We start from the raw sequence: 20,661 nt of genomic DNA, 5'->3' as shown, positions 1-20,661 counted from the left end.
ATTAGGCATACCATTCTGTGCTAAGCTCAGTGATTTCTTAAAGAGACCTGATCATGGAATGTGACACACCAAAAGTTTGCCAGAGTTCGATAGTCAGTGAGACAACTCATGTGGGGTTGGTGTCCATAAAGCATGGCTATAATGCATCAAATGTACTTGCACTCCTTGATTATTTTATAATAAATGCACAGAAAAATAACACCATAACATTAGGATATTCTGCCACTGACGAATAGTTCCACAAGCATCAGCAATTAAAAACAAAAGCTATAATGTTCACAAGCAACTTAGTGTTTGGTTTTAAAACCTGAATATGTCCAGATGAAAGTAATTTTCTTTCAACAAGTAAAAATATTTTGCCTGAAATGCCTTTTGACATCAACAGTGACTTTTATGTATTAAATCAAAACTGTCACACTTTGCATGAAAAGGGTTAAGACAACTTTCAGAGGGGACCACAATGTCTCTTTGTCTTGCCTCCTTGCCTCTTGATTCCAAATCAAAGGTAGCTTAGAAAGTTAAACAAAGCTCAGATGAGGCTTACAGTTGTTTTGTATCGCAGCTCAGCCCTCATTTGTTGCCTTGGAATTTAAATGAAACGGTATGGTAATCCTATTTTCCCTGGCAAATTATTATTTTGAAAGGGCATAGTGTTTGGGATGCTAATTGCCCCCAACATTGTTTTCCTCCACCACTATCCCTCTGTTCACAACACAAATAAACTCAAGTAAACAAGGAAGAAAGTCTTTACACAATACTCTGGCGCACATCAAGGGGAGATTTAACATACAAAGTCGCTCCTTTCTCTTTCTGTGTCCCCAGACCTGTTAAAATACATCGATTAAAGCGTCAAGAACGGATGCAGTCGGTTGACCAGAGGAGTTAATGTATATCATGTGTGCCTATTTGTGTTTACTGGCGCGGACCATTTTACGAGTGCGTGTTCGAAGATGGAGAAGTGCGCGCGAGCCGTGAGCAGGCGCTCGTCGGAGGACTCAACTTCAAACAGACATGGAAAACATGAGATCCCAGCGACTTCAAAGAGAGCACGCGGTGACCACGCAGTGCCACTCATTCTTGGTTATGGATTTAAGTGTTTCCAAAAACATACATAGTTGCAGATGTATTTCCCCCTGAGCACCGGATGTAGAATGAATGAAGGAAATGCTAAATTACACATTTGCGTGTAATTGTATTAGTTATATAAGGAATGAATGACCTATTGATCCCAAAACAAAAGTGGAAACAATTTACAGTTGATGGTAGATATTACAGTTATAACACACCTAACCACAGTAGAAATAATTGATAGGCTACCTCAACTGTCATTCCTAAATCATGTCACTTTGAATGGTGTAGTTACGCAAGATAGAACAAGAATTTACTCTCAGGACTTGAGACAGCTTCAGAGCTAAATCACCATGTTCCCGTTAGGCCTACTAACCACTGTAGGGAAACCTAGATACGTTGCTTCCGAGGAATCCTTTTCAGCAAGGGACTCACTGAAAATAAGTAGTGGGATTGGGAAGCATTGACCTTTTCTTCTGAGTAGCCTATTATTACACTAGCTATAGCACCCATTTAAATAGTTGGGAATGGCGTGCGATCGGCTGAGAAAGCTAATTTTTCGGGCTGAATAGTAATGTCCCAAGGCTAGGGCGGGCAAGGAGGAGGCGGGTTGCGCTCTTGATGCGGGTTAAAGACTTTCAATAGTCTCCCTAAAGTCAACCCCTCTGATCATGCCGAAGCTGGCGCCTAAAAACAACATAACTTGTCTGCCTATTAGAGGGACTGACAAATCGTGACAGATTGTTTATACTTAGCAATTAGCGACGCAGACGCTTTCCAGATAGCTAAATAGACTGCACGAAATAGTAATAGTTAAATTCGTGATTTTCGTACACAATTAAGATTGCATGAGCTGTGCTTCATTTTAGTGAAGAAAAAATTAAGAGAAAGAATACCCTACTCTATAGAGTTATAACTGCACGACACTGTGCGTGCGTCAATGAGGAAAATAGGTAATTAATCAATTTCAGATAAATAATAGAGAACAAACAACTGAGTAAGCGTTGGCCCTATATCTCGCTATATATAAAAAAACATGATACACACATATCTATTAGAATAGGACTATTCAAGTATACGCAGAGTAGACAGGTAAATCAATGACAGCCTTAGCTTAAATTGAACATAGGCTCCACGGATGCCTCTACCACCTTCCTTGACTCCACATACTTTTTTTACCTTAATGGTTGTAGTCAAAGGGAAAGATCCCAGTAATATATTATTGTTTCAATATGATTAGAGCCCTGCAGCCATCAATAAAAATTGCTTTGCAAGAGGCCGATCACATAAAGGAAGGCAGTAAATGTTGGCCAACATTCGAGAGTTTCTATTTCACTTTAACTGTTAAACATAATAGCATAATAAAGTCGTACAAGACATGAGATAAGTAAATAGTATAAAAACCTATATAGACTACATCAGCCTGTATAACGATTTGATAATAAGTTCAATAAAACATGAAACTTACAGTGTCCTCTGATGGGCCTATTTTTCTGACAGCGCAAGCAGGAATAACCACAGTTACCGATATTATAAGAGTACCACCACCACTGACATAATAATAACATCAATAATATTGATAATATTCAAAACTGTAATATAAATGATCGTATTGAAAAATTATAGTATTGAAAATTATTTTTTCCCCCTAATTTATGTTATACCACTCCAAATTAAGTATTTGCACAAGTTTTGTTTACTTTAAGTTGTAAAATGTAGCCTAAAATGTTTCTTTTCCCCTGCCAATCAAATAACCAAGCATCACATCAGTTTTAGCTGAGATTCCTTCCAAATCGAATGGCTTCTCTACGTCCCACCCACCTCACATCTGATTGGACGGTGGCGTCCATACGTCTGCCTTATAGCAGTGCTCGCCAGAGTGTTCAGATAAACATGAGGATGCCACTAGCATAGGAGCAATCCAGCAATTTCTGTGACTCAACTTTTAAATTCTTCGATTGTTTACCCCCAAGTAAAGGCCGAATCTGTATGGCCCCAACTGTTGCCATGTCAGCTTTATCCGGTGGCTTGAAAACAGAAGACATTCCCTCACGTTCGGGTCTCGTTGGCACAGGAGAGATGCAGACCAATTTGAGCAGGGTGGCAGAGGAGAAAGGGATAAAGCCCAAAGTAGCGATTCTTCCCTTCAGCGTCGAGGCTCTGATGGCCGACAGGAAACCGAGCAGAGACTTTTCATCTCCAGAAAGATCATCCATGTCGGGGTCATCCCTGACGCTAGGCTCAAGGATGGGCTTGCTTTCGAGACTGGATAACTCGGCCCCCTCCCTGGCCATCGGGTCGCTGTTCTCAGTAGGCGACATAAACATGCAAGAGGACGCATTGGTTAAACCCGAGAGTCCAGAAAGTCAAGACCGAAATTCTTGGAAACAGAGCCCTCGCTTTTCGCCTACTCCTCCACGTAAGCGGTCTCTTTCTATGTATCCTTCCATAATGTGTGCGTAAAATCAACTGCGATAGCCCATAGAGCTTTACATGATGCAATTGGGTGAAACGTGTTGCATTATTTATAGCAATGTTGTATTGAGTTTGATTTTAGTTTGTCCTGTATCATTGCAGTTTAAGCACACAACAATAATTGAGTATTTTCGAATGTATCTGCTTTAACGAATTCCTATGTTAAAATCACGCTGCAGTTCCATAAAGTGTTTATTATTAATTCTGTACATCAAAACAACACAATTTGTACATTTCCGTCACCTTGAAAGCATGGGTTTTAACGATGTTTTCTGTCTTGGTTATTGCAGGAAGGCTAAGTCCCCCCTCATGTCCACTGAGAAAGCACAAGACCAACAGAAAGCCCCGGACCCCTTTCACCACGTCCCAGCTCCTGGCTTTGGAGAGGAAGTTTCGACAGAAGCAGTACCTCTCCATCGCCGAGCGCGCAGAGTTTTCCAGTTCGCTCAACCTGACGGAGACGCAGGTGAAAATATGGTTTCAGAACAGACGAGCCAAATCTAAGAGGCTTCAGGAGGCAGAACTGGAAAAACTGAAAATGGCAGCCAAGCCAATGCTGCCTCCAGCGTTCGGGATTTCCTTTCCGTTCGGTGCGCACGTCCCCTCGTCTTATGGAGGGTCGCACCACTTTCAGAGGCACTCACTGCCAGTGTCTCCCATGGGACTGTATGCAGCTCATGTCGGATACAGCATGTATCACCTCGCCTGAAGGAAGGACCTATTTTGTGCCAGTTAGACTATGAAGTGCTTCAACATAGAACCACATCGCCAAAATACTATCTGGTGTTAAATATTTTGACTGGATAGTCATGAGTGAGGACTGCCTTGTATTAGTGCTATGATTTCCTCGGTATGTCAAGTATATACATCTACTTTGTCATTAGTTTGATGCCACGGTTGATTATTGGGTCACTAAAACTCTCACTGGCTACCCGAGTCCACCCAAAAGTTAAAGTTAGACCATCCCAACGTTCTACGCACCAGCATGGGGTTTTGCACCAACACACATAAGACCCAAAGGTAGGTTGGGCTTTCATCACTAATGTGGACTGTTGTCACTACAGACTAAGATGCTATACTTTTCATGTGCATTTTTGTCAATGCATAAAATAGTGGCTTACTGAATCCAAAGTCAATGAACGCTCTTTGTTAAATTAGAAGAACCACAGCATTTTTTATATATTATAACAGCACTGTCTGTTGTTTGAATGATTCCCTTCAGAAGGGATTTGTGTACTGTAAAATACTGTATATTTGAAAAATATCCTCATTTATATTGAATATATTTGTGACATAAATTAACAATAAATTGTTTATTCTTTTTCATTGAGCAGTTCTTCGTGTTGACTGACAGTACAAATGACTGGAATAGCCTATATGATATGTAGGCCTAATTGAAACTCGAACGTGCCAGCAGTTATTGAGTATTTAAAACATTGCACCAGAGTTTTGTTACAAGTCGTTGATTTAAGGTAACATTTAGTAACCATAATGATGTGGTTTCGACGTCAGAAAATATCGAGTTCAATGAGTGTAGACAGTGGTTGGAAAACTATAGGCTATTGAAAGACTATTTGTAATAGGGGAAATAATTCAAATGCAGGGGAAATTAGTTATATGTAGGGAAATAACTAACATGCAGGGGAAATTACATTTATGCAGGGAAAAATAACTAACATGCAGGGAAAATAACTTATATGTAATGGAAATAACTGACATGCAGGGGAAATTACTTATATGCAGGGAAAATAACTAACAGTCAGAGAAATTACTTATATATATATATATATATATATATATATATATATATATATAAACTAACTAAAATAACTAACGTACAGGCAAATGTGAGGAAGAGTAGTCTCCCACTGGGCACGCACTGGTTGAATCAACATTGTTTCCACGTCATTTAAATGGATGTGGAACCAACGTGGAAGACGTTGAATTGACGTCTGTGCCCAGTGGGCTATATTTCAGACCAATCTACTCTTAAATGTTATTACATTTTTCTGTCCATGAACTTCATCAACAAAACGTAGGTTTATTAAAAATGTGTACTCTGAATGCTATGGTTTATTGTACGTACAATCGAAAGTAGGACTTAAGCCTGATATTTCCACTATCATTGTGGCAAAGTAGCCTAATTCAAAATTAAGCCTTTTTAAGTTAAGAACGCAGGAACTTTGAAAATAAATGCACACACAGGCGACTATGCAAAGACCGAATATAAGCAAATGGAATGCATGCTTTTTCTGTGTAAGCACTGTGGGGTAGCCAGCTTGTAATGTCCTTCACCCATATTTTTGTAAGTGTAAGTGTTACAGCTATGAATTAGACCTGTCAAATGTCATTTCGCTGAGCAAAACGCGGAATGTATTTCTACAGCTGTTGTCCATTGCTTTGAAATAACTCACCCAGATTTTGTTGGCGCCAGAAAAGCTCAGGGGGGTGCAACATGTACAACTATCAGTTGTGCGGATTTAAACACTCCGGTAAATTAGAAATTGAGTCTAGTGCTAAATTGCCTGTAAACGATTCGGTGGAATGTCATTATCGACTATAATTAGCCAGGTGACACCTACGTTATGGATAAGCCACGGTGTTAGGCAGACGTGTGTCATTCTACACATCAACACAGGCTCCTTGTCATTCCTCAATTGGGCACAGAGAGGGAATATTTTTCAAAACCTAATAAATGCCCATGTCAATTGCTGCAATCACGAAGACTTTTAGAAAATAGGAAACTAATGTGGGCGAATTGCAGCCCGCTCCAAAGTCTAGAGGCGGCTTTGACCGGCCGTACCATTCAGGCAGGGCTTACATTTGAGTAAAATAATTGCCATAATGAACAAAGGCAATCTGCAGCAGAGGAACACCGGCTCCAGCTAGGCTGTAGCTGCAGGCAAGGCGGAACTTTCATTCCTAAAATGTCAATGAGGGTGACGTGTAACAGTTCTTCCCTGCTTGTGTTTCCTTTCCTTCACCCCTTCAGCATTCACACGAAGTTATTGAGAACAAGGCCACCCGTTTCCATGGGCGAAGAAAAAACGCTAATTTTACCGGATTAACGACAGTAGATGTATAGGCTATGGCTGTTATGTTATTGTGAAGTTGAATTGGCCCGAGATTCGCTCGAAGATACTATGTTATAGGACTACACTGTCCTGCCATTTTTTTTGCTATAGGCTTGTAAAGTGCCTCGGGGCGAGTCAATCGCTCTATTTCACCCAGGAGGCATCAATTAATAAATAAGTAATGACAATAAATTGAGAATCATACGGATGAACGCTCCGACTGAAAGGGAAAAACTTGACACAAAAGAGCCAAAGGGGATGTGTCGGGTCTTTCAAGAAGACTGTCTTTCTTTCGTTTGTCCTCTATCTTGCCTGGAGCCAAAAATAAAACAAAACTCGCTTGTCTATGTCTTCCAAAGGATCACAACGGGTAGCGAGGAGAGAAACACTAGAGATCCCACTGTCAAGGGAGAAGGAAGGCAATTATTTTAGTACCTTTTTGGAATTTTGGTAAAATAAAAAATATATAAGTACAATGAATAAGAAGTTATTCAACGGTATCGAGGCAGACACGTTTAGGATGCTTCCTCTACTGATCTGAAAGTATTTCAAATAATGATCATAAATTAGACTATTTTCTTATTTTCAAAAATAGCTAGGCCTATAGTATATTGTTGAGTATGCTTATTTCCTCTTCAAATATTAAACTGATCACTACGCCGTGGTGGGTAAAATGAATATTATATTTGTAAAAATATTCACGATGCCACATTTTTTGCATTCTAATGTTTCAGAATGTGTGCTGTTTGGTATGGAAATTGTTGTCCAGGTAATGCCATGAACGCATAGCAAAATGCATAGGCTATAGGCAAATTAACATCCTAATTTTGTGAGAACGTAAAACCATTCGATTACAAGCATTAAAGTCGTCATCCAGCGATTTTTGAACTTTTACTGTTGAAAAGCGTAATCCCAAGTATAAATACAGTAAAGTAGGCCTGCACACACTAAAGGGGAAACAAACATGTTTTGAGCAAAATAGTGTTTTTTAGACAACTGCAAACTTAAACTATAATTTCAGATTTCCAATCCTTTATCAAAATATGGGCAATATGTTATACCCTTATTCAAGCGACTGACTACTAGTGTCAGCGCATCAAGGTCTGGCCTATTATCTACAGGCAATGTGAAACGTGTGTCTATGTCTGGGGAAAAAACAAACAGAAAATGATGTTCAATTTAATACAGTTTACCTATTGGCTCAAAGTTGAGCATTATTTTTAGTGGCGCATTAAAAAAGTAGTCTGCGTGACCATGCACTATAGCATGGGCCATCTTAATGGAACATTTTAAATTGGGACAATTAATATAGCGATATGCGGCATTGTATCAATATACCGTCACAAATAGCAACCAAAACTACAATATAAGTAATTCAAACCTAACACAAGCAGAATTGCTGAAATAAATTATGCTCGCATTGCTTTATAAGGGCGATGTATCCATCACACTTAGTTATCTTACAATGCACCCTATTGTATACATCATATACAAATTATATAATAATAATACTATTAATAACTAGGCCTATTCCTATTATCATCATCAATGTTAGGCCTACTTTCATTGGTTTTCTAATGTATACCAGTATATGTTAAGCTATAGCCATGAATTGAACAGACTCAGAATTGAATTTGTACATCCTATTATTATTGCAGGCGGCCTACTCTGACGCTCGTTTACATCCGTTAATAACTGGCTTACACTCAATATTTTACAAGTTACACTAATGCCATGACTTTCTTTTTCTTATTATGGTTTTACCTAGCCTACTATACAATATCAGTCACAGAACCATCAATTGAGAAATTGAAACAGAATTTGGACAGTTTGGTTAAATCAATATTTTATGTAGGATCGCGTACCTGGAGTGACGCACACGTAGGCATAATTATATTCTGATTACACATATTGTAGAACTCTATAACCTATACATGGTTAAAGGGACACTTTATATAAAGTGTTGCTAATAATTCGTATTTTCCAAAGCAATGACACAAGCAGTCACGAGCGTCAATATTTTCTCCTCATCTCGTTTCAAATACCACAACACCACCTTGTGTTGAAAACGCGAGAGAGCAGCCTCCATCCCGCATGCCTGTTGGAGAAAGGACTGTTTGGGGAGTGGGACCACTGTTCTAGCCCAGCACTATGAACTATAGGCTATTCCTGATTTAACAAATCACCTAATCACCTATAGCCCTTGATTAGTTGAATCAGGTTAGTTATGGCCTGTTTAAGTGGAACAAAAGTGTGCAGGCCCATGAGTCCCCCACGAGAGTCCAATCGGCATGCATCATTTATGGCATGATTTTAGGAATACAACTAGCATTTTACAAAGGTTGTTATTGTAAACGTCAATAGTCCTGTTCAGGCCACTTCACAGAATTCATGAAATGTGCATGTTCACCGACGTAGCCCTATGTGTAGTGCGTATGCCCATTGTAAATAATATTGTTCTTTCGAAATATAATTTAGTCATGATTTAATTAAATAGTAACGTAACGTGGTATTTTTATTCTTTACGCAAATATAATCAAACAAGACAATACGTTAAATATAAGGACAATAAGCCTACATACATTTTTTTGCGTATTTTAAAGCACGGTATGCTCTTGTTACCTGTGAAGTTTGTGCAACCCAAAGCCATTTTTCGGGGATAGGATTTTCAAGTAAACCTTTATCAATTGTGTTTACACCTCCCGTTGAATTGAGTTTATTTAAACATCTATAAAATGTTATTGGAGTTTAACCTTGTAGTAAAATGTATGGATTGTGTACACTGTACCTGCATAATTAGGCATACTATGTAAATATAGTCTACACTCTACACAGACTACTACTACATTATATTGAATTTCATTTTCATTGTTGAGAAAAATGAATCAACTGGTAGCAAATTAAGACTGATCCTTAGAAATAGATGACGACTTCGGACGTTTGAACGGGTGTCCAGAACGCCTTCCTCGGAAAGCAGGGAGAAGTAAACATTTGCAGCAGTATTTTCTTGTGTATTTTATTAATATTTTCTTATTATTTATATTTCTTATTTGTAACTCTGCATCGTTGGGAAAGGCTCGTAAAGTCTACACCTGTTGAATTTTTTAAAATACAATTTGATTTGAATTGAATAGTAATAAAGAAAGGCCACATGCATTATGTCTGTTGCGCAGAACTCACTGAATACACCTTCAAGACAGCCCCCGATGTGCAGGCAAAATACTTTAGCCATAAAGTCAGGGAATTTGACAATTAAATTCCCTCCATTTATATATAAAACACATCCTAAAAAGAAGTGGGCATTATTTTAAAACTGTGTTATAGGTTACAGTTATTAGACTGGTATCCAGACTGTAACCTTAGATAGCGAAGTTTGACCATGTCTTGTAATGGACCTTCAGTCAAGATCACGCCTAGATATGCACTATCAGACATTAAGCATCAGGCTAAAGTATCTTCAGATGAAAGAGAAAAAAATAACACTCGGGTGACAAGAGGTTCAGATTGATGGTGTTTTCTGAGGCAGCATTAGCCTTACTAGATTTCTAGACTAGAGTAGCGCATACATTACATTCTGTTTTCTTGATATATGACTTATGGTATCCACTTAGTGTCAGGAGTGTCCTCTGTGTCATGACTTCTGGTATCCACTAGGGGTCAGGAGTGTCCTCTGTGTTATGACTGGGATGAATGGAAGGTGGATAGTAAAAATGAATTACCTTTAAATGTGGCATGAACTCGACCAGTCATCTTATTGACAAACAAATCACTTCAAAAAGAAAGCTACCTGTGCATGTTAGTTTTTGTATGGATGCCAATGAGTGTTGAATTTGGTCAACCAAGAAATGAATGGCTTATTTGCCACGTGACATTTATTTGACTGATTTTAAGTTTTGTTATGTCTAAATTGTAAGTGTACTGATAAAAGTAGGACACGCGACATCCTGGCAACTTTGAGAAAAACACTTTATATCGGAGTTGTTTCGATTGAATACAGGCGGTTGGCGTCAACAACCTTCATCAAATATTAAAAAGGATTACAATAATTAAATGTATCCAGCAATCCAACGAAAGGATAGGTTGGAGCTAGACAGCCCACCATGCCGCTTTGTAGACAAAGACTCCCATTGATATGGTGCATTCATGACAACTGGGAACTCTAAAGAATACAAAGTAAAATATTCATGTCAGTGATCTTCAAGTCGGGAAGTCGGAGCTCTAGAAAGAGGCCGAGTTCCCGAGTTGTATTTCCGAGTTGGATGACTGTTCCAAAAATGTTTTCCCAGTCAAAGCTATTTTTTCCAAGTTCCCAGTGGTTTTGAACATGGCATTAGGGCGGAGGGACATGTATCTTGTCAGTATATCCATAATCTATTTGTGCAGTCACATTTACTGTGGTTGTCTAAACTTTAGACAAAATGTAATCATCAACAGTCCATAATATTGGGTTGTGACTTAATTGTCATTGTCAAATTTGGGTCCCCAGGTAAAACTAGTTGAGAACCACTAGTCTATGCTATAGAGTTCACAGATGGCGATGCCTCACCTCATTGCGATTGCCATTGTTGCAAATTGGGGAATAACCAATGAGCTTCATCACTATCTTTCCGTTGCATTACCTCAAACTGTCATGATTTCCAGCTGAGATAAACTTTTAGTTTGTCTGGCCAGTGTCTTGTCATGCTAAAACCTACACTGAGCTGAGAGGTTTTTGTCTTACAACAGGATTCCTAAAACCTTTTCTGAGGTGCTTTGTGGATATGGGACCAGGCCACCAATCGGTGCACCCAACGTTCTAACATTCAACCTGACATATACATGGAAAAACAAGGCCTGTAACAATAAGGTTAAATCATGATAATCACACTGAATAAAGTGTGAAACTAGGCTACAAGGTCAGATAGTATACATGCTTCAGTTGTTACCAAGTGGTTAGAACTGTCAGTTCTTTAGTTTTTTGATAAAGAGCACAACCTTGCCCATGTAAAGTTTGGTTATGTAAAGTATGCAGTTAGAGCATTTGTCCACAAGCCAATACAATGCAATAACTGAAAAGGATTTGGCCATGTTGCAAACGTTTGCAGATGGAACGAGTGTATTGAAAATCGAAGTGAAGAACGTCAGTGTTGCAATTGTGGTGGGGAATATGATCCAGAGTTATTTTAGTTTTTATTGAACTAGACAAGTCAGTTATGAACAAATTCTTATTTTACAATGATGGCCTACCCCTGCCAAACCTTCCCAGAACCAGGACAACGCTGGTCCCATTGTGCGCAGCCCTATGGGACTCCTGATCACAGCCGGTTGTGATACAGCCCGGGATCGAACCAGGGTCTGTAGTGACAGTACTGAGATGAAGTGTCTTAGACCGTTGCGCCACTCAGGTGCAATGTAAGGGTGAAGGAGGTAAATCAAATCAAATCAAAGTTTATTTGTCATGTGCGCCGAATACAACAGGTGTGCCAAGCCCGGTTACAGTGAAATAATTACTTACAGGCTCTAAACAATAGTGCAAAAAAGGTATTAGGTGAACAATAGGTAAGTAAAGAAATAAAACAACAGTAAAAGATAGTGTCACGGATGACTAGGAGTGGAAGGTAGGAATCAGGTGCAGAGAGCAGAGGGTTCACGGAAAAATAAACGGCACAAAATGGTCATGCCCAAAACACAGGGCTGAAAACACTGACCAACCCAAAACACAGGGTAACATGGTCCAGAGCACAATAACACCTCTGATCCAAAACGTGAACACAAAATAATCCCGCACAAACAAGGGCGGGCTTCACAAGCTTAAATAGGTAAGCAAATCAAGACAACACAAATAGGAACAGGTGCAACTCATAAGACTAAACTAACAGAAAAGGGATCGGTGGCGGCTAGTTAGTCAGGCTGATTGAGGCAGTACGTACATGTAGATATGGTTAAAGTGACTATGCATATATGATGAACATAGAGTAGCAGTATCATAAAAGAGTGTTTGGCAGGTGTTGGGTGGCGGGACACAATGCAGATAGCCCGGTTAGCCAATGTGCAGGAGCACTGGTTGGTTGGCCCAATTGAGGTAGTATGTACATGAATGTATAGTTAAAGTGACTATGCAGATATGATAAACAGAGAGTAGCAGCAGCGTAAAAGAGGGGTTGGGGGGGGGTGTGCACAATATGCAAATAGTCCGGGTAGCCATTTGATTACCTGTTCAGGAGTCTTTTGGCTTGGGGGTAAAAACTGTTGAGAAGCCTTTTTGTCCTAGACTTGGCACTCTGGTACCGCTTGCCATGTGGTCGTAGAGAGAACAGTTTATGACTGGGGTGGCTGGGGACTTTGACAATTTTTAGGGCCTTCCTCTGACACCGCCTGGTGTAGAGGTCCTGCATGGCAGGCAACTTAGCCCCAGTGATCTACTGGGCCGTATGAGCGATTGCCGTGCCAGGCAGTGATGCAACCAGTCAGGATGCTCTCGATGTTGCAGCTGTAGGACCTTTTGAGGATCTCAGGACCCATGCCAAATCCTTTTAATCTTCTGTCTTGGTGTGATTGGACCATTCTAGTTTGTTGATGATGTGGACACCAAGAAACTTGAAGCTCTCAACCTGCTCCACTACAGTCCCGTCGATGAGAATGGGGGTGTGCTCGGTCCTCCTTTTCCTGTAATATTTGTGTATTTCAAATCATCTCCTTAGTATTGGTTACGTTGAGGGATGGGTTGTTGTTCTGGCACCACCATGCCAGGTCTCTGACCTCCTCCCTATGGGCTGTCTTGTCGTTGATCAGGCCTACCACTGTTGTGTCGTCTGCAACCTTAATGATGGTGTTGGAGTCGTGCCTGGCCAAGCAGTCGGGGGTGAACATGCAGTACAGGAGGGGACTGAGCACGCACCCCTGGGGAGCTCCAGTGTTGAGGATCAGAATGGCAGATGTGTTGCTACCTACCCTCACCACCTGGGGTCGGCCCGTCAGGAAGTCCAGGATCCAGTTGCAGAGGGAGGTGTTTAGTCCCAGGATCCTTAGCTTAGTGATGAGCTTTGAGGGTACTATGGTGTTGAACGCTGAGCTGTAGTCAATTAATATCAAATCAAATCAAATCAAATTTATTTATATAGCCCTTCGTACATCAGCTGATATCTCAAAGTGCTGTACAGAAACCCAGCCTAAAACCCCAAACAGCAACAATGCAGGTGTAGAAGCTCGGTGGGTAGGAAAAACTCCCTAGAAAGGCCAAAACCTAGGAAGAAACCTAGAGAGGAACCAGGCTATATGGGGTGGCCGGGTGGAGATTATAACAGAACATCGCCAAGATGTTCAAATGTTCATAAATTACCAGCATTGTCAAATAATAATAATCACAGGCAGAACAGTTGAAACTGGAGCAGCAGCACGGCCAGGTGGACTGGGGACAGCAAGGAGTCATCATGTGAGGTACTCCTGAGGCATGGTCCTAGGGCTCAGGTCCTCAGAGAGAGAGAAAGAAAGAGAGAAAGAAAGAGAGAATTAGAGAGAGCATACTTAAATTCACACAGGACACCGGATAGGACAGGAGAAGTACTCCAGATATAACAAACTGACCCTAGCCCCCCGACACATAAACTACTGCAGCATAAATACTGGAGGGTGAGACAGGAGTGGTCAGGAGACACTGTGGCCCCATCCGATGATACCCCCGGACAGGGCCAAACTGGAAGGATATAACCCCACCCACTTTGCCAAAGCACAGCCCCCACACCACTAGAGGGATATCTTCAACCACCAACTTACCATCCCGAGTCAAGGGCGAGTATAGCCCACAAAGATCTCCGCCACGGCACAACCCAAGGGGGGGGCGCCAACCCAGACAGGAAGATCACATCATTGACTCAACCCACTCAAGTGAAGCACCCCTCCTAGGGACGGCATGAAAGAGCACCAGTAAGCCAGTGACTCAGCCCCTGTAATAGGGTTAGAGGCAGAGAATCCCAGTGGAAAGAGGGGAACCGGCCAGGCAGAGACAGCAAGGGCGGTTTGTTGCTCCAGAGCCTTCCTGTACACCTTCACACTCCTGGGCCAGACTACACTCAATCATATGACCCACTGAAGAGATGAGTCTTCAGTAAAGACTTAAAGGTTGAGACCGAGTTTGCGTCTCTCACATGGGTAGGCAGACCATTCCGTAAAAATGGAGCTCTATAGGAGAAAGCCCTGCCTCCAGCTGTTTGCTTACAAATTCTAGGGACAATTAGAGGCCTGAGTCTTGTGACCGTAGCGTACATGTAGGTATGTACAGCAGGACCAAATCAGAGCGATAGGTAGGAGCAAGCCCATGTAATGCTTTGTAGGTTACCAGTAAAACCTTGAAATCAGCCCTTGCCTTGATAGCATTCTCACTTAAGTGTTCCTTTTGTCCAGGTGGGAAAGGGCAGTGTGGAGTGCAATAGAGATTGCATCATCTGTGGATCTGTTTGTGCGGTATGCAAATTGGAGTGGGTCTCGGATTTCTGGAATAATGGTGTTGATGTGAGCCATTACCAACCTTTCAAAGCACTTCATTGCTACGACGTGAGAGCTACAGGTCTGTAGTCATTTAGGCAGATTGCATTTGTGTTCTTGGGCACAGGGACTATGGTGGTCTGCTTGAAACATGTTAGTATTACAGACTCAATCAGGGACAAGTTGAAAATGTCAGTGAAGACACCTGCCAGTTGGTCAGCACATGCCCGGAGCACACGTCCTGGTAATCTGTCTGGCCTTGCAGCCTTGTGTATGTTGAACTCCTCTGGTAGGCTCGTGTCACTGGGCAGCTCGCAGCTGTGTTTCCCTTTGTAGTCTGTAGTAATTTGCAAGCCCTGCCACATCCGACGAGTGTCGGAGCCAGTGTAGTATGATTCAATCTTAGCCCTGTATCGGCACTTTGCCTGTTTGATGGTTCATCACAGGGCATAGCAGGATTTCTTATAAGCTTCCGGGTTAGAGTCCCGCACCATGAAATCGGCAGCTCTACCCTTTAGCTCAGTGCGAATGTTGCCTGTAATCCATGGCTTCTGGTTGTGGTATGTATGTACAGTCACTGTGGGGACGACGTCCTCGATGCACTTTTTGATAAAGCCAGTGACTGATGTGGTGTACTCCTCAATGCCATCGGAAGAATCCCGGAACATATTCCAGTCTGTGATAGCAAAACAGTCCTGTAGTTTAGCATCTGCTTCATCTGATCACTTTTTTATAGACCGAGTCACTGGTGCTTCCTGCTTTAATTGTTGCTTGTAAGCAGGAATCAGGAGGATAGAGTTGTGGTTGGATTTACCAAATGGAGGGCGAGGGAGAGCTTTGTACGTGTCTCTGTGTGTGGAGTACAGGTGATCTAGAATTTTTTTCCCTCTGGTTGCACGTTTAACATGTTGATAGAAATTTGGTAGAACTGATTTAAGTTTCCCTGCATTAAAGTCTCCAGTCACTAGGGGAGCCGCCTCTTGGTGAGTGGTTTCCTGTTTGCTTATTTCCTTATACAGCTGACTGAGTGTGGTCTTAGTGCCAGCATCTGTCTGTGGTGGAAAATAAACAGCCACGAAAAGTGTAGCTGAAAACTCCCTAGGCAAGTAGTGTGGCCTGCAATTTACCACAATATTCTCTACTTCAGGCGAGCAAAATCTAGAGACTTCCTTTGATTTCGTGCACCAGCTGTTGCTTACAAATATGCACAGACCGCCGCCCCCCCTCGTCTTTCCGGATTATGCTGTTCTATCTTGTCGGTGCAACGTATATCCCGCAAGCTGAATATCCATGTCGTCATTCAGCCACGATTCCGTGACACATAGGATATTACAGTTTTTGATGTCCCGTTGGTAGGTTATTCGTGATCGTACCTCGTCTAACTTATTGTCCAATGATTGCACATTGGCGAGTTGTATTGACGGTAAACGGCAGCTTTCCCACTCGCCTTCTCCGGGTCCTGATGAGGTATCCAGCTCTGTCTTCTGTACCTGCGTCCTTCCTCTTGCAAATAACGGGGATGTCGGCCCTGTGGGGTGTTTGGAGAATGTCCTGTGCGTTCTCCTTGTTGTAGAAAAAAATCTTTGTCTAATCCGAGGTGAGTGATCGCTGTCCTGATATCCAGAAGCTATTTTTTTCCGTAAGATACGGTTGCAGAAACGTTATGTACAAAATAAGTTATAAATAATGCAAAAAAAACACATAATAGCACAATTGGTTGGGCGCCCGTAAAACTGCTGCCATTTCTTCCGGCACCATTTTTACTGTGTTGCAAAAGGTTGCAAAAGTAAGGGTCGGTTATAGGATCTCCCACGTGGAGACAAGCTAAATAATTGTAAAAGGTGTGAAAAAGGTGGATATGTTAAAAAGTGGATTTTGTGGATTGTATTGCAATGGTTATTAATTATACTGCTCAAGTGTCAAAGAAATCCCAAAAATTGGAAATCATTGTGGCTGCGGCAGTAAAGTTTTTGGGCCTGAAAGAATTCACAGCGGGAGACCTGCAAGGGGTGCCAAATTTTTGAGCCTGTGTAGGGAGCACATTGGACTTTTGGTTAGTGTGTTTTGTTTTTGGTAGTTAGTATGAATTTGTTCATACAAAACATATTTTGTTTTTGGGGTTATTTTACTGCCCCATACACGTGGCGGCAATACACTTTATTAGTGTAGTCTGCCAATAAACCTCAAAGGAGAAGTGGTTAGAACCCCTTGCCAGATCCATTTGTGGTTTCAGGGTGGGTGAGAAAGGAGTTGTGTGTAGTTGAACCTGTGAAGGTAATCTGTAGAGGACTTGTGAAATTTGTTTGTGTTACTTCTGACCAGTGTGAGAAGGTGTGTCACGCAACTTGGGTCAAGATCTGTTTTTTTTACCTTTATTTAACAAGGCAAGTCAGTTAAGAACAAATTATTATTTTCAATGATGTCCTAGGAACAGTGGGTTAACTGCATGTTCAAGGGCAGAACGACAGACCTTGTCAGCTCGGGGGTTTGAACTTGCAACTTCCCGGTAACTAGCCCAACACTCTAACCACTAGGCTACCCTGCTGTTTCTTGCTTTGCTCTTAGGAACAGGGCACCATTGAAAGGAGTCATTTCTGGAGTAGCGTTAGGTGTGGAGGTGGAGCAATTGAAGTAGAAAATTCCTGGTGTTTGTGATGCCCGCCGTTTAGTGTGACGGAGACCCAGTGGGGAGCGGGGTGAAACAGAGGAGTCATTGTCAGTCCTTTTGAGTTTTGAGTCACTCTCCACCAGACAGAGTCATGTTAGTGTAACGGATGTGAAACGGCTAGCTTAGTTAGCGGTGCGCGCTAAATAGCGTTTCAATCGGTGACGTCACTTTCTCTGAGACCTTGAAGTAGTAGTTCCCCTTGCTCTGCAAGGGCCATGGCCTTTGTGGAGTGATGGGTAACAATGCTTCGTGGGTGACTGTTGTTGATGAGTGCAGAGGGTCTTTGGTTCACGCCCAGGTATGGGCTAGGGGACGGTCTAAAGTTATACTGTTACATTAGGATATATCAGTTATCCTGTTAGGGGTTTTGTGCAGAATCCACTACGCTATTTCAGGTGCAACATTTATGGTCATGTTACAGCAATGTGTAGGAGAGAGATTCCAAGATGTGGGAAGTGTGCAGGTGGGCATGGGACAGAGAATTGTGTAGTTTCAGTGGATAAAGTTGTGTGTCAATTGTAAGGATGCTCATGCTGCTGGGGATCTGAAGTGTCCGGTCCGAGAGAGGCAGATTGAAGTGGCCAGAGTCAGAGTAGTTTAGAGGGTGTTGTATGCTGAGGCAGTGAAGAAAGTGGCGGAGGAGGGGTCAAGAGTGAGGGAACCTGTGAGGAACCCAGTGAGTAGTAGATTTGTGCCAATACAGAGGGATAGGGTAACGAGTGAATTATGCTTCAGTAAGGTTGGCTTCTTATAGCATTCATAGCAATGGTTATCAACTGTACCACAGAAATGGAAAGTAAATAGATGTTGTGGAGGCAGCTGCAGAGAAGTATTTGGGTATATGAGATTTGACTTCAGAAGAGTTCCAGGGTGTGTTGAGGGGTGGTGTCCCATCCTTCCAGGCCGTTGGCATGGTGCAGGAGCAGATAAGGTCAAAGTAGTGGGGTAGTGGGTTTTTAATGAGTGTAGGTGGCAACTCCAGAAATACCTGGATGTATGAGATTTTACTGCAGAAGAGTTAATTGGGTAGTGATTTATATTTTTTATGAAATAGTGGAATATAGGAGAATGGCTAGTTGTAGGTGCAACGGTTTCTTTTGGAAGCAGGAATATTGAAGAGAATTTACTGTAGGTAGGCCATGCCTGGCTTCACACTTTAGTACAGTAGGTTGTGTATGCACCTTTAAGTTGGATGCAATCCACCAAACCAATCCCGAAGAAGAAGAACTGTTTAGTGGTTAGAACAGTGTAGTTCTGACCGATTCCACATCATAGATGTTCCATCCCCCATTTGGAATATTGAAAAGAATGGACAACCACACCTCCTCTAATGTCCTTTTGTTAAATAATTGTTTTAACTTGTGTTAAAAGCTGCATAAAAAGGTTGCAACGTGCACAAACTACGTAATGCCAATGACAAGGGGGGCAAAGCCTTTATCAGACATTGAATGGATTTAGGAGTCCTGCTCAACTCGAAGAGGGTGGAATACAATGAAACACAAATCTATTTGTGGCCAAATTTGTTTGTTGAGGTATAATTACGATTGCTTGCCATTCAGTTAGAAAATTTAAAGGGAAATATTTTCTTATGTGAACTAATGAGGCAGTATTTGTTTTAAGACACTAACGTTGTAAATGTGATGGAAAATTGCCTGAAACCCTCATAAATAAAAGCATTAAAATGCACATAAATACTGCTTCAGCAAGCCCTTAATATAAACAACAAGTGTCTGATCTGTCTTTTACAGGCCAATTTAATTCAGCAAACCAGAGAATGCTTTCTGCCACCCTTTGGCAAAATTACTGAGCTTTACAACGTGGCACATGCATTGTTTTAGTGCAATGTCACAGAACATAATCTGACCCCCTGACCCCCGATGCGTGAGTGTTTGTTTGCTTTTTGGCATAATGACACACAATAAAAGTTGGATAAGGCAAATATGTTACCCTGTAATGATTATCAATCAGCATTGCAATTATGCTATATTAATAGGAGGGGATTGGACCTCCAAACAAGCCACATGCTGATGGTTAAAGAGGAATTATTTTTTTAACAAGGTTGCATGTTTCTTAATTTCATTCTATTACAATGAGTATTACAAACCTAACATTTTCAGCCTGTTTTTTTGTTTGTTGTTGTTACATTACTGTAACACACTACTTTAACTGCATTGTCTCTGGTTTAAGGGTTCTTCCTTTAAAGGGGCAATCAGAAGTTCAAACAATAACAAAGCGGTAAACCCCACCCATGATTTGTTAAAAAGCTAAGGGATGGGACTGAATAAATGTTATACCCCTCTCAAATTCATAGAAAGAGCGATGTTGCAAGGACTAAGCATCAATGAGATCAAAATTGTAGTTTTAACCATGTTTTGAGGCTATACAGTGTTGGTTTACAATTACTTTGTTTACAAACAAAGGAGTAAAAAAACATATATTTGGGGTTCTCATGGGGTAAGACAATTGAACTAAGCTCATTAGTCATTTATAAGATATATTCTTCTTTAAAAGTGCAATAAAAATGGATGTAGCAATAGCAGAGTGCCCCTTTAAAGCTGACTGGAACGTAGTCACTGCATTTAAACATAAACAGTGAATTATGTGATGGTCACCTTGGACGGCCAAATACTCTCCAAACACAAACCACCTGAAATAACTGGAAACAAAAGGGCATTACTGGAGTGGCATACAAAAACATTTGCAAACATTGTTGTCAAACATATACACTGATAACTAAACTCAACACATTTCTTCTCAAACAGCATGGTCAGAAAAGGGTTGCCCTCCTACGCTTGTGCAGCAACACAGCATACACTACACAGGACAATTAGACTCCGCTGAATAGGTCAGAGGGTGTTTCTATACATTTCTACCTGTCCCACCCTGATTAGGGTTCCTTGAGAAACATTGGTCAAC

General features: G+C 41.3%; 1 protein-coding gene across 1 annotated transcript; it reads left to right on the top strand.

Moving 5' to 3' along the window:
* Nucleotides 1–2,960: 2,960 nt before the first annotated feature.
* Nucleotides 2,961–4,869, top strand: LOC135541018 (homeobox protein XHOX-7.1-like). The gene is made up of 2 exons (XM_064967159.1): nt 2,961–3,487; nt 3,834–4,869. Exons 1-2 carry the CDS (start codon nt 3,058–3,060, stop codon nt 4,250–4,252), a joined length of 849 nt encoding a protein of 282 aa, XP_064823231.1. The 5' UTR covers nt 2,961–3,057; the 3' UTR covers nt 4,253–4,869.
* The last annotated feature ends 15,792 nt before the right edge of the window (nt 4,870–20,661 follow it).

The sequence above is a fragment of the Oncorhynchus masou genome, chromosome 6 (genome assembly GCF_036934945.1).
Source record: "Oncorhynchus masou masou isolate Uvic2021 chromosome 6, UVic_Omas_1.1, whole genome shotgun sequence".
NCBI lineage: Eukaryota > Metazoa > Chordata > Actinopteri > Salmoniformes > Salmonidae > Oncorhynchus > Oncorhynchus masou.
Note: the sequence above shows the minus strand (reverse complement) of the source record. Positions and strands in the feature narration are given on the sequence as shown.